At 47.4% G+C, this 13256-nt stretch overlaps 1 protein-coding gene across 14 annotated transcripts in view; it reads left to right on the top strand.

Moving 5' to 3' along the window:
- Nucleotides 1-9634, top strand: part of RBFOX2 (RNA binding fox-1 homolog 2) — a 170984-nt gene extending 161350 nt beyond the window's left edge. For 9 of the 14 annotated variants that reach the window (XR_001521684.2, XM_015628165.2, XM_015628164.2 and 6 more), the window contains 3 exons: nt 1088-1176; nt 2101-2173; nt 3280-9634. Coding sequence is in view for 8 of the 14 variants with exons in the window: in XM_015628167.2 (XP_015483653.1) it covers nt 1088-1176; nt 2101-2173; nt 3280-3334 (217 nt within the window). In the remaining 6 variants the exon portion in view is untranslated. Of the gene's footprint in view, nt 1-1087; nt 1177-2100; nt 2174-3279 lie in introns of those variants that run through there. The other 5 variants (XR_001521680.2, XR_001521682.2, XR_001521685.2 and 2 more) reach the window with 3 other exon arrangements.
- Nucleotides 9635-13256: the final 3622 nt, after the last annotated feature.

A 13256-nucleotide genomic window follows, 5' to 3' on the forward strand; every position in this document is an offset into this window, starting at 1 on the left:
AAAAAAAAACCAAACCAGAACCAATCTGGAATTTTCTGATGTCTTTTTATGGCTCATTGTGTTTCTAGAAAGTCAGAACCATGGTTCATTTACCAAGCCTTCACCCCCAATTTAAAAAAAAGAAGTGTTCAGAAATACAATAAAGATATAACCAGGGCTTCAGAGCCCCCTTTGCTGCCTGCTGTGCCACTTTTGTCCCTCATCTGAAAGGTGGCTGGCCTTGGTCTTCCAGTACTTCAGGCCTTGCTCTGTCCCAAGAACTCCTTGTAGGAGTTCCAAGAGGAGATTCACAGGTCTTCTCTGAGTCAGAATTCACATTTTGACAACACAGCTGTTAAGTACATTTTTAGTAACTACCTCTGATCACCTTTGCTACAGGTGTGTAGCATGGGCAGAAATACAGCAGCAGAACAGACTGTTCTGGCATAATTTCCCTTGACCTGTTTCCTTCTTATATGGAGAGGGAGGGGAGAACAGTCTGGTTGGCCTCAATATTGGTTTGCTTGTTGACAGCCCTTAATCCACCAGGGACTGTCTTCTCTGACCATCTTTTCCTGATTGCTTTTCACCTTCTCTGGCTATTGATACTTCTGCACATGTGGACCCAATTAAATTCTAGCCCTTTGGGTTTTCCTGGCTGTAGAAAAGAGAGGGTAAGAAAAACAAAAACAAAAAGTAGGAATTTCTCTTTCTATTTAATATACTTCACAGAAAGTGTCCACCTCTGATTTCCCCTCCTTTAAGAGGAGGGAGCTGTAAAAATTAACTTGCATGCAAGATTCTGGGTCTTTTCATTTCCTCCATGCCAAATTGCATTTTCTGTAGGGTTGTAACAATTCTCAGCCTTCCTTTAGTGCATTTCCTTTGCTAAAGAGGATAATAGAAGGGCCTCCCTAGGTCCCTCTAAGGAAAGGAATATACACGAGTTAATGGGTGATGCTTGCAAGAGACATGACATGGGAGCTGATGCAGTTTGAAACACTTCCTCTCCTTGTGATGTGTGTGACTCTCTTTTTTTTTATTTTTTTTTTAATGCTCTGCATGGGTGGACAGGTATCTGTAAAGTCAGTTCTCTTCTCTCCTGCAGGGTGGATACGCAGCCTACAGATATGCACAGCCTGCTACTGCAACAGCAGCCACGGCCGCTGCAGCCGCTGCAGCAGCTTACAGCGATGGGTATGTAAGGGAGAAGTGTCCATGGGGGCTAGCTTGCTGTGCTCAGGGATTCAAGGAGCATTGATCCATCACAGAACTTCTGCTTCTTTCCCCCGTTTCTTTGTCTTACCTGCACTCGCATGCGCGCACATGCATGCACCACCCAACACAGAAGACTTGAATGCACGGTTTGTCTCTGCTCCTGGACAGTATTGCCCTCAGTGTATGTGAGCTGGCACAAATCCTGGCCTCTTCCCTGTCCTTGTGATTCTTCTCTGCACAAAGCAGGCAGTGTGGTTGCGGCCTCAGAGTCGGAGATCTGGCTTTGGGCAGGTTACTTAATCACAGGGTGCGTTTCTCTCCCCATCATAAAGTAAAAACGACTCAGCTCGTGCAGTGCTCTAGGATGCTTTAACATGCAGCTCTGAATAGATACAAAGGAATGTCTTCATCAGAGTGCTTGCCTTAAGATTTTTCATTGCCTGTGCAGTGAGGCCATGTTTTAATCCTAGCACATTAAAGTTTATACTCCTCTCATAGTGGAGAATCACTCACTGCTTTCCATTTAGCAGCTGTTATTGTGCCAGTAGCACCAGTGCCAGCAGTCACTCTCCTCCCTCATTGCATCACGCAGTTACCCAAAGATAAGGGATGCTCTAGCTGGCATTTCAAAGGTGCTGACCTCTTTCCTGCAGGTCAGGTTCATGGCCTGTGCCACATTCCTCCTGGCAGGCGGTTCTCCAGCCCATCTCATACAATGCATGGCAGCATGCCCGTAGGATCTCTCTGCAGAGGAGCTGCCTGCGTGCCTGTGTGTGCATGCATGCATACATGCGTGTGCAAGGGCATGCTGCTGCTTCCATTACCTGTGGTCAGGCAGCTATTTCTCTGCCCCTCCCAAATGACTTTTTTTTTTCTTCTTATATCTTTTCTCCCTCTCTTCAGTTATGGCAGGGTGTACACAGCAGATCCTTACCATGCCCTTGCCCCTGCCGCTAGCTACGGAGTTGGCGCTGTGGTAAGTGGGATTTTCTTTCTTCTGCTGTTTCTGATTTCCAGCATGGGGAACAACCGCTGGGTATCGTGCAATGAAACCTCACCCAGAAAAACTTTTGTTGAGGGAGGAGGTCCTTAGCAGCAGTGCTGGGTTCCCAGTTGTTCCCCATTCATATCTGTGTGTGCACTAAGAAAGGAACCAGGCTATAGGAGACCAGTTATTACTTAGTCTTGCACATCATGTAGTACAATGAAAAATGAAAATGAAAAGCCAACAGAGCTGCCAGGAGCCAGAACACTGTTGGCAAATCAGTAGAGCTGTATCGAGGTGATACATAGAGCAAAAGTCAGCAATAGTTAGAGATTCAGGATACCCTTTCTTGCCATTTTCAGTTCTGGGAAGCAAGGGAATAAGTTGTTCTTGTGACATCTTGCATCAAAGCTGCTTCACTCGGTTCCCTCTTGCACTAGTGGAAGGATGCGGTGTCCTGCCTGCCAGCAGTAGTTACACAAGGGCAGGATGAGGTATGCTGGCATCGGAGGGGAGTGGAGCAGCTTGCTGAAAACACATGCTTGCCCATCTGCTAGCCACCGCAGTATCTGTGTTGTTGCAAAGGCTGGAATACAAATGTGCTCAGAGAAAAAGACACCTAAAAATAGATATCTGCAGTGTAGCACCTCCATTTCAGCCTCAGCTCATCGTGTGGACTCTCTTTAGGGTCAATGAGGGAAAAACAGGTAATTCTAGGATACCCAGTCATCATATCTATTTTAGACCTTTACCTTGAGGTGAGGTGAAGAGCATCCTAGAAGTCCTGGTCTCCGCAGTCTATAAAGGCAGCCTGGACAACTGGCTTGAGATTAGGACTGGTGAGTCCCCTCTCTGGTACTGAATTCCCTTCCACCGAGACTTGCCAAACTTCACCTCCAGCTGGCTGGCCATGAGCATGCCCTCCTGAGCCACATCTTTGGTTTTGCAGGCAGAGTTCTCTCTTGCTTCTTAGAGGTGCTGATGGTGGTGGGTCAGTGCCAGGACAGGTCCTTCCAGAAACATTTGGGTACTGTCCTGGGTATCCCTTCACAGTTCTCCTCCTAACAACCTTTTCTTCTCCCATTTCATTTCCACAGGCGAGTTTATACCGAGGTGGCTACAGCCGATTTGCCCCCTACTGAAGTGACGTGAGCCCCCTGCAAGTGGGAGAGCCCCCCCAGTTCATGAGGCCTGGCTATTGCAATATTTACTAGTAGAGGAACTCTATAGCAAGTCGAGGAGGAAAAAAAAAAAAAAAAACAAAAGAGAAAATACTTTTTTATACCTCACTATGTTCTTTGAATATGTATTTTTTTTTTCCTTTAAATTTCTGCCTTTAATTCTTTTGTTCCAAAGATTGTGCTTTTTTTTTTTGTTTGTTTGTTTTTTGTTTTCTTTTTTGGGTTTTTTTTAACTGTGGTAAAAATAATGCATTTCCGTGTCTGTATGTTGGTGCATAGCTTATCCTACCAATCACGGAAAAGGCGATTAGCGATAAGGAAAGCTGTTAGAAACTGATATCATGCAATTAATCAGGAACACGCAGACAGAGTTACTTCCCTGGGTCTGGTGCTTGGTGCCTGTGAGACAGGAGGACGTGAGGGAGAAGTCTCCACCTGCTGTGTTTCTGGTCTGCAGAAGGAAGCACTCTTTGGCTGTGGCTGGGACCTGAATGCTGGTGGGAAATAGTCATTTACGTTTGGAAATGGGGGAAATGCAGAGACTTTCCTTGTTTCTATCACCATCTGACGCGCACAGGTTTGGGACAGTCTCAGCAGTGTCAGAACTTTAGTCTTCGCAAGAGGAGAGTCCCTCAACCTGCCCAAAGACTTCAGCTGTTACCTGCTCTATAGGGGACAAGACTTGGAAAGGAGTTTTTGATGAGGATGATCTTTTCCCCACACACAGAACTTTCACTCGCTGATTTTTGTCCACTGCAGGTGGCTGTAACTGTCATAGTTTTCATTTCTCCTTTTGAAGATCTTTCTTGCTGTCCTTTTCCTCCCCTTCGTTCCTCGAGGAGTGGCAGATGCAGTGCAGGATCATGCAGAGAACCTCTGTTGCGGACAGCAAGTGACTAAACTTGGGGAGGTGAAGCACCTGCAGCCTTGCAGAGGAAGAAAGCGAGCAGAAGAGTCGAGCATGGCGCACGCTCTGAGGCCCAGCGTGCAAGGGCTCTGCTCCTGTTCATCCTGGGCTGCTTAGGTGCTTCTGCAAGTAATCTCTTTCAAATAATATGAGTGAGGAAAAGCCAATCACACACAAGCTGCTCGAGGTGAGGGACAAGCATGTGGGTTTGTGTGGAGGAAGAGGATCTTTTATATCTAAATGTGATCCTGAAGTAGTTTTGTATCTGGCAAAAGCAGTTTTTGCAAGCAATGAATTCATAGGAACTTCCTACCACAGGCTATTTCAGGCCTTTCCATAGCTGCATTGGAGCCCCTGGGTTTGTTTTGCCCAGCTTCTCACAGAAAGTTGTGCACCTGGTCTGCTGAGTCCATATAGACACTACATATTAGAAGACTTGGAAGAATAGAAACTACTTACCCGAGGGCTCCACGACTCCCAAGACCATCTCCCCTTCTGCTCTCACAGACAAAGAATTTGCTGTGTTTCAAAGACAGGACACTTAGATGACTGTGTTCTGTCCTGATGCGGAGTTGCTGCTCTCCAGACCTCCCTGTTCAGCTGCTGGCTCCCAGAGTGCTCCCAGTAATCCCAGTGGTCAGAGGCAGGCTCTAACCGCATGCTGGAGAGATGCAGAAGTGTAATTGTACCAGGCTGCCTTGACTCCATGGATTGGTGCTGGGGTGAGCCACTGCCTTCAGAAGGGCAGCTTAGAGTATGGATTTGTTGGGGGAGCCTCTCCAGCTCCTGTCGAACACCTGCTTTTCCATCCACCACTGACACAGAATAGGAAAATTCCTACATTTAACACTAAGCAATGTCAGCAAGCAGAGGTCCTGCTCCTGGGGAGGTATCCTGGTCCAACCACACACAACCACACATTTTTTGCTATTCCCCAGTGATACATGGAGCCTCTCTGTGCACAGCAGAGTGGAGGTACCTCAAATGGGAAGAATGGGGACACCATTAGTTAAGCTAGAGACCCTGAAGCTATTGATTTTCTGGAGGAATAGCTAGATAAAGGGGACACCAAACTGCCAGCCTGTTGGGCACTTTTTTTTGGTTTTGTTTTTTGGTTTTGTTTTTTTTTCCTGGTTTTATTGTTGTTTTTTTACTTTTTTTTTTTTCCAAGCCAAAGTTTGGTTTGTTGCTGTTATGACAATTTTTTTGTTGTTTGTATATAAATATTTTAGCTTGAAGATAAGGAGGGGGGAGAACAGGGTGTTGGGGCTTTCACAAAATCTAGGAAATGAGGGAGACTCGGGATGTTTGGGGGTTTTTACTGCCTGAGTTGGGGTAGAAGAGGGAGGACTTGTGGTAGAGATAGTCATATTCAAGTGGAGTTATTTCTACTGCCGAGCAGCCAGGGGACTTGCAGAGCTGGGATGCAGCTTGTTCTCCCCGCTGTGGATGGAGAGCCTGAGCGAGGCCATCCCTTCCCTTCCCGCAGGCAGTTCCTCAGGCTGTGAGCCCAGGAGCATCTGCAGAGCCCTGCTGGGGCAGCTGCTCCCCCACTGCCCCTCTCCCACATTCAGTTCAGCTGGTTCTGACTGCGGCTCCCCAAAAGCCGGGTTCTTCCTCCCTGAGTGCCCTCCCCTGCCCTGGCAGTGCCACCTGCAATCCTCCCCTGCCACGTGGCCTCTCTGGGAGTAGGGAGGTAGCCCCATTTCTGCCGCCTGGCAGAGTCTATGCATGGCAGCTTCAGCCCGCCCAAGTATATTAGGAATGTGAGGGGTTTAGTGCAGAAGCACCCAACCTTTGGGGGGGCTGTGGTCCCCCGATCTCCGAGTAATACCTGTTCTAAGACCATCCAGCCTGATTCCTCCTGTATGCGAGCCTGGCCTGCTCTAGTCCCTCGCTGCCAGGCTCTTCTGGTGCATTAAGCAGCCAGTGTCTCTGTGGCTCCATAGTTAATGCTGCAAGATCCCCTGAGGGAGCTTGCTGATAGCCTGGCTTCCTGCTCTCAGCACTGAGCTGCAGAGGGGACACCAGGACACTTGCATGGCTGGTGGCCAGAGGTAGCTCACTGGTTCCAGGTGTCCAAAGCACCAGACCTCCCAAAAACTTGCATGGCAAGGTTTCCTGAGTGAGTGTTGTGCTGTGACAGGAGAGCTCTTCAGCCTTTCTTCCCTGTTGGCAAACAGGGAGCTCCAGTTTCACTCTGATGTGTTATGAGCTGAATAAAGAAACTTTCAGAGTAGCCAAGGTGTGGCTATATCCATCCTCTGAAGAAGTGAGGACAAAGCCTATATCTCCCTATGCAAAATTAATTACGTTTAATAAATTGAACTGGGCCCTGGCTTATTAGAATGATGGCAGCTAGTGCTTGTCCATGTGATGGGTCTGCAGTCACAGGTCCCTTGCAAAGCAGGATTTGGCTTTCTGAGGGGAACCGCCCAGGCAGCCTGGCAAATAGCTTGCTGTTTGTCACCATCTAGTCTGGTGGCATCTGGGACTCCTCTTGATGCAGAGAAAAAAAATGTATCTTTAAGTGTAGCTATTTGTACTGTCTTGCAATAGGTTCAGCCAGCACATGATGATGAAATTTTGGTTTGAAGAGTTGGTTTATTTAACATGCTGGTCTGTATTTCCTTGCAGTTACAGTTGTGCTGGTATAAAGTAACTTCTACTGGTATAGCATATTCTCTACTGGGAATAAGTTATATTGATGCCCAGCAAGTTAGCAAACTTGTCCTGGTCCCCAAGTGTGGAAGGCTGCACTGTTGTAGGTGGGTTAGCTTTTCCAAGAAAAGCTATGACAGGACCTGGAGGCAGTGGGAGCTCAGTATGAGCCTAATGTAGTCAGCTTTTCCTGGGTTAAACAGTGAGGTGGATCCTGTGTCATGAATTCAGATAGACAAAGCCATGTTTAAAGATAGCTGTGGCTTGGCTGTTCCAGTGCCTGAGAGGGAGCAGACCTGCCCAGCAAGGAGCACTGGCTCTGGAGTCTGAGACCTGTGTTTTGGACAGGGCTCTGCCAGTGACCTCTCAAGGGTCCCTGTGGGGCAGTCGTGTTGCTACTTTAGACTTCGCTTCCCCGTCCCTAAAGTGAAGCTGAAGTTTATCCCCTGTTCTTACCTGTTTTGAGATCCATGGATGTGAAGTGTACAGCAAGAGCTAAGGAGGGTTTTCTGAGTAGCTAGCTCGAGTGCTGGTTGTGGAACGGTTAATGAAGCCATTTCCCTGCCTGAAAAGAGACACTGGCTGCTGGGCTTTCAATTCCAGCACCCAGAGCTCCATCAGTGGGGAATACAAAGCAGAGCCTCCCAGTTCTACCCGTATTTTTCCCCAGCCCATCCCTATCTGTATCTTCCCATCCTAGCCACGAAGATGGAGGCAAGTAGAAAACAGGTTTGGGGAGCACTTAGGAATTTAATAAAGGGAAACCCAAAAAACAGCTCTGGGGAACGCTTTTGCTCAGTCTAGCTCCAAAGGGAAAGCACACAGGCAGCCTGGCAGAGGGCCTGCTGCCTGTGACCCTCCAGCCTGGCAGGGTGGGGGAATGCTGTCCTTGGTGTAGAGGGGTGATTTTTAAAGTGTTTTACCTGTTTGCACTGTTTTAAAATAGGAGGGGGGGGAACCAACCTAGTGAACAAGATGAACATCCAATGTAAACTTCTTTGTGTTTTTATTTTTGACATGCTCTTGGATAATGTCAAACATTTTGTAGTATACACCAGTGAGACTTGATTCTTTGTTGCATAAAACACTATTTTTGGTGATGTTAATGTCTGAAAAGCCCATTCCCTCCATCCCCACCTTACTGATTGCCCTCTCCACACTCCAACCCCAGTAAACTTCTCTTCTACAATGAAAACTCCAGTCAATAAGGCAAGCAGGAGTCTGATAGCCAGAGCGTGAAATGGGGCCCTTTGCAAGCAGGCTGTGGGGTTTCTGCCTGGTATGCTTTGCTCCAGCCAGGAGTTGTCAGGAGAGTCCCCATCTTTCTGCACTGCCTGCAGCAATGGCAGCCTAAACGGGACTCGGGATGGCCAAGTCCCGTCTCTGTTGCCACTGCTGACCCTGGAAGACAGCTTCTTGCTGGGGCTGCCAGTGCTGCCCATGATTGTCCTCTTGGGGCCATGGGCTGCAGCTGGCCCAGGCTTGTGCAGGAGACCGGCTTCCCATGCTGCCTCTCGACTCGTGGTAGAGCAGGAATGCATCAGCCAAAAACCTTGCCTGATTTCACCAGGAGATTGCTGGTGTGTAAAGCCGTCCACCAAGATACTCATTTGGCTGGCAGTCAGAGTCAGCAAAATGCCCATTAATCTTAGGAATGTTTCTTCTTTTTAAAATTTTTTTGATGTTCTGAAGTGGGTCAATAAATCTCTTGCCAGATTCCCAGCTCTCTGCTGGTGGAAGGGCTTGTTGCTTCCCTGAGGAGTAAATTTCTTACAGAAATCAGGCCTCCCACATTAATAGTCTCAGTTCTGGTCATGTTTTAATATTTTTTTCTGTTCACAGTATTTTGTGTGTGCGAGTGTTGTAGTTTTGGCAGCTCAGTTTGGCTGCATTATCAAGTGACAAAATCATCCTCTTTTACCCCAGGGGATACGATTTGTTTTGTTTTTCCTTGATTTTTTTTGTTTTGTTTGTTTGGGGGTTTTTGTTAGGCTTTGTTTGGTTTTTGGTTTTGGTTTTTTTTTTTAGGTTTTTTTTTTTTAATATGGTAAATCCTGCTTGTAAATTGCTGGAGCTAAAACCTGGGGCTGATAGCAAATGAGAACCAGGGCTGTAGATCAATACGGAGCTGGTGGAGTATTTTACTGACCTCACAGGCCGATCTCTTTGAGACTTGGAGATTTTCAGTGCGAGGCCGAGATGCCGCAGCACCTCCAATGGCAGCGACAGACTTGCCCCTTCTCGCAGTCTCCCCAGCACCTCCCATTGCCAGGTACCGCCGGGGAGCAGGACGTGTCCGAGTGGGACACGTTCCCTTCCCCTGCATCATTTCCTAGGACGCCCGAGCCGCTTGCCCAGGGTCCCATTTCCCTGCTGACTCTGGAGAAGCAGTATCTGCATCCCAGGGCTTTGTGACAGCCTTTAACTTCCCGCCCTCCCTCGTTAAGTATCATATTGTATAGTAGCTTTCAGACCATACAGTATTCATTGGGTTATTCCTATTATTATCAAGTAGCTGGAATTGTGAAGGTTGGAGTAGTTAGATCTTTAGCTTTTATTCCTTTTTTTTGTATTACTATCCATGTGTATAAATTATTGATCATGTTGCTGGCTTTTATAAACTCTAAGCAAGGGGGGAAACCCTTCCTAACCCTTTGCAAATGGTAATGAAGCACTGTTTTTAAATAAAAGAGAGAAACACCAGTCTGCTGGCTCCTCTGTGTTGTTTGTTTTTCAGCACATCTGGAAGAATTTCGTTAGTGCATCGCCCTGGCAGGTAAAATCCAAAGAAGGGAAGCTGGTGTGAGCTGGGAGATTGGATCTTCTTAACAGTGATAAAGAGTGAAGCCTTGGCAAGTCACACTGGCAAAATCTCAGCCCCATCTGTTCCTATACCAGCCTCTCAGAAAATCCACACCTTTCCCTGCCATTTTATCCCACTGCTGCTTATTGGCAGAAAAGGGCCAATTGTTTGGTATTTGATAAGAAGCTCTTTTTTTTCCTTTTCCTTTTTTATTTTTTAAGCCTAGTTGGTGTTTGAGTCTGTGGAAGGAGAGAACCATTTCAAATGACGGTATCAGCATCTCCTTTAGCGCCTGTGTGGCCAACCTCGCTCCCTCTGTGATAGCACAGGTTTAATAGTTAACACACACAACTGGAAGCTGGGGTTCCTGTGTCAGTGTAAATTTCCTCTGGGAGTTTGGACGCGTCTTTTAATCACTGTTGTCCTGCCTGTAAAAGGAGTATTGCTGCAGACAAGCAGAAATTCATTCACATTCTGTGTAGTACTTAGAAATCCTCCAGTGAAAGATGACATGCAAATATAGATCTGTGTAATCAGGTGCCTTTTAAACTGAAATGATCCTAAAAATAGCAAATAATAAATCCCTGTGACTAATTGGAAGTGATTATTGAAACAATAACTGAGCAAAATGATGATACAGTCAAATATGCTGGTACAGTTGAGACTGATGTTTTAATTGCTTTTGGAAATGCAAGGTACCAGGAACAAAAGGGGTGGGATAAGGTATTGCCCTGGGCAGTAGGATTGTCGATTACGATGCAGGAAGGTGTGCGAGCTCCTTAAGCATTCCTTCCCAGTATTTACCAATGATATGTTCCTGTCAGATGATCCTCATTTCATTCTAACAATAACTCAAGAGGATGTTCAACAGTGACTGCTAAAATTAGATGCTTGGAAATCAGGGCTGAATAATTGTTGAAGAAAAGCTGGTTAAGGGATTCTGCATCAGTGGAACTGGGAAAGGTCTTGAAGGGAAGCTCTGCCGTGCTGGGATAAAGGTATTGCAGAGGGAGGCTCCAGAGGCACAGCAAAGGAGCTCTGGGTTTTCCAGCTGACCCTCATTTCAAGGCAGAGCTGTAAAATGGCTGATCCTGGAATTCACTAATTAGTCAGTAAAAGTGTTGTAATATTCAGCATTGCTCAATGTGCTTTATCCAGAGTAGAGCTCACCAAAGGTAGCAGAGGTTTTTTGCACTGCAAGCTGGCTGAGGAAGCAAACACGGCTGATTTAATACATCCCCCTTTCTATAAGGTGTAGATAATTGTAATAAGTAATAGACAAATCACACTAGTCACAGCTGATCACGAGCCATGGTGCTTGTTTCTGTGAGTGTAGGTAGCATCCCCTGAGAGTGACAGTGCCACTGGCATCAGGAAGGACCTGGGGAGAGGGTCAATAACAGGCGTGGGCTCTGTGCCACGGGGCTCAGTGTCAGCCCAGGGTCCACCAGCGTGGCTGCCGAGCAAGAACCTCGGTGCCACATGGCTGTGCCTGCCTGCTGCAGGGTGGGATGGAGCCAATATATGGCAACATTTGCTGGAAAGCATTTGGATCACATTGAAATGATTTATGAATTCAAACTGAATTTGCAGAAGAGCTCAAGGGTGAGGTTAGTGTGACTGCTAAGGCTGCATCTTAGACTGGCACTGACAAGCTGCATCAGGAGATTTGACTCAAAAGCTCAGGAAGAAGTCTTGATCCCTGTGCCAGTAGCAAAGCTGACTTGTCAGGATTTTGCTGGACTTCTATTGACTGTACTGGCTCAGAGGTGGCAGTCTGAGTATCCCTTTGATAGGAGAGTTTTGCTTAGCAGCTGGTGTGGGAGGAAGAGTTATTTGCATGCCCTCTTTCTGTCTTTATGCAGAAAATTGCAAAGTTGTAGAATAATTCGGGTTGGAAGAGATCTGTGGAGGCCATCTAGTGCTGTCTTGCTCAAAGGTCAGTCAAGTTCATGTAACTGTAGCATCTTCAGCGTGAGCTCAGAGGGGAAATGCATTCTGCAATGCCAACAACTTCAGCATGTCCTGGGAGGTGAGAGGTGACCCCCACTCTGTTCCATGTGCCCTCAGCTGTTTCCTTCCCTGTGCAGACGAGGTTGGTTGTTGCTTGCAGCTGTTTCACTGGGGTGTGGAGAAGAATAACTGCAATGTGCTTAACTTCGATTCAGACAAGATGTATTTTCTGTGATTGCTCTCAGTTTGCCTGAAACGTGATCATTTCTGGCATAGCGTGTCCGGTGCTGGCTCCTGCTGCTTCCAGCATGGTTTGAGGGCTGGAACTGGGTGGGGGAAGAGGAGGGAAACAGGAAAACAAGTGTGAGAGCTCATCTGTTATTTGTCAGGAAGGATAATTGATTGCTCTCTAGAAGCACCTCCCAGGGAACAGAGAGCTGACTTTTCTGTGTCTTTCTTGCCAATTGGTGTAACATTCCCCAGCACATGGCAGGTGAAGCCAGGCAACTCCAGCCTTAACTGTGGGTTAAGGAACTTGCTGCAATTAGTGATTTCTAAAGCATTTCTAAGTGCCAAATATGAATCCAGGAGCTTGCTGTGACTTGGACCATCCAGTCCTGTTGCTGACCTCAATGGAAATGGACAAGGAGGAGATGCTCTGTCCTGGGTGCTCTCTGTTCACCTTGGGCTTGCACTGACTCTTCGGCCCAAACCTGGAACCCTTGGGTGCTGCTCCTCTTCCCTTTGCTGGTTGGTGGAGGCAGCCCCACAAAGCAAGTCCTTGCCCACAGGGCCAGCCCGAGTGGGCCAAGCCCAGCATTTCCCCAGTGCCACCTCTGGCAGAGGAGAAAGCTGCTGGCTTCTGTGAGCCCCATAATAAGCAATGAGAATACTGGAACTGAAATGAGGATTTCAGTTTCTGGCGAGAGGCAGTCGTCTCCTGCAGGTCTCTGACAGTGCAGCAGGGACTATTTGGCTCCTGAGGTGCAGTGGCCACCGGCCCATGACCAGACTCTTGGAGTCAGCCATCCCACTTGGAGAAGCCTCGCTGCGTTTGGCCCCTTTCCTGCTGCAGCACACCGGTGCTGGAGTGCCAAGGAGGAGATGCACAGAGCTGGCACTGGGAGCAGCTGTCCCAGTTTGTGGAAACTTTCTTGCCTTTTTAAGGACATGCAGAGTGCTGTGCTCTAACTTTAGCACAAAGGTATGGTTGACTTGGCTTCTTTTATTAATGGATGAGTATAAATATATCTGCTCTTGGTGCCTGTCTTGTTCTTCCATGTGTAAACACTGAGCTCTGTCCCAGCTCCTTTTGATGATAAATTCCTTGTCTTTTGAATCACAAATCACCTTTTTGTGTGTCAGGAGGAAGCGTCAAAGCCCAAAGTCACTTTGTTTTTTATAGCACCAGCGCTCTCCAGCTGAACTCCGCTCAGATATCACCGATTTCACGGAGCTCTGCAACAACAGCAGGTCTGGCGTGTTTACGGTCCTACTGAAGTAGCCTTTGAGCTCCTCTGGAGCCCTGCTGCCACAGAGCGCTGCAATCGTCTCTTGTTTTTGCTAGGA

The sequence above is a fragment of the Parus major genome, chromosome 1A (genome assembly GCF_001522545.3).
Source record: "Parus major isolate Abel chromosome 1A, Parus_major1.1, whole genome shotgun sequence".
NCBI lineage: Eukaryota > Metazoa > Chordata > Aves > Passeriformes > Paridae > Parus > Parus major.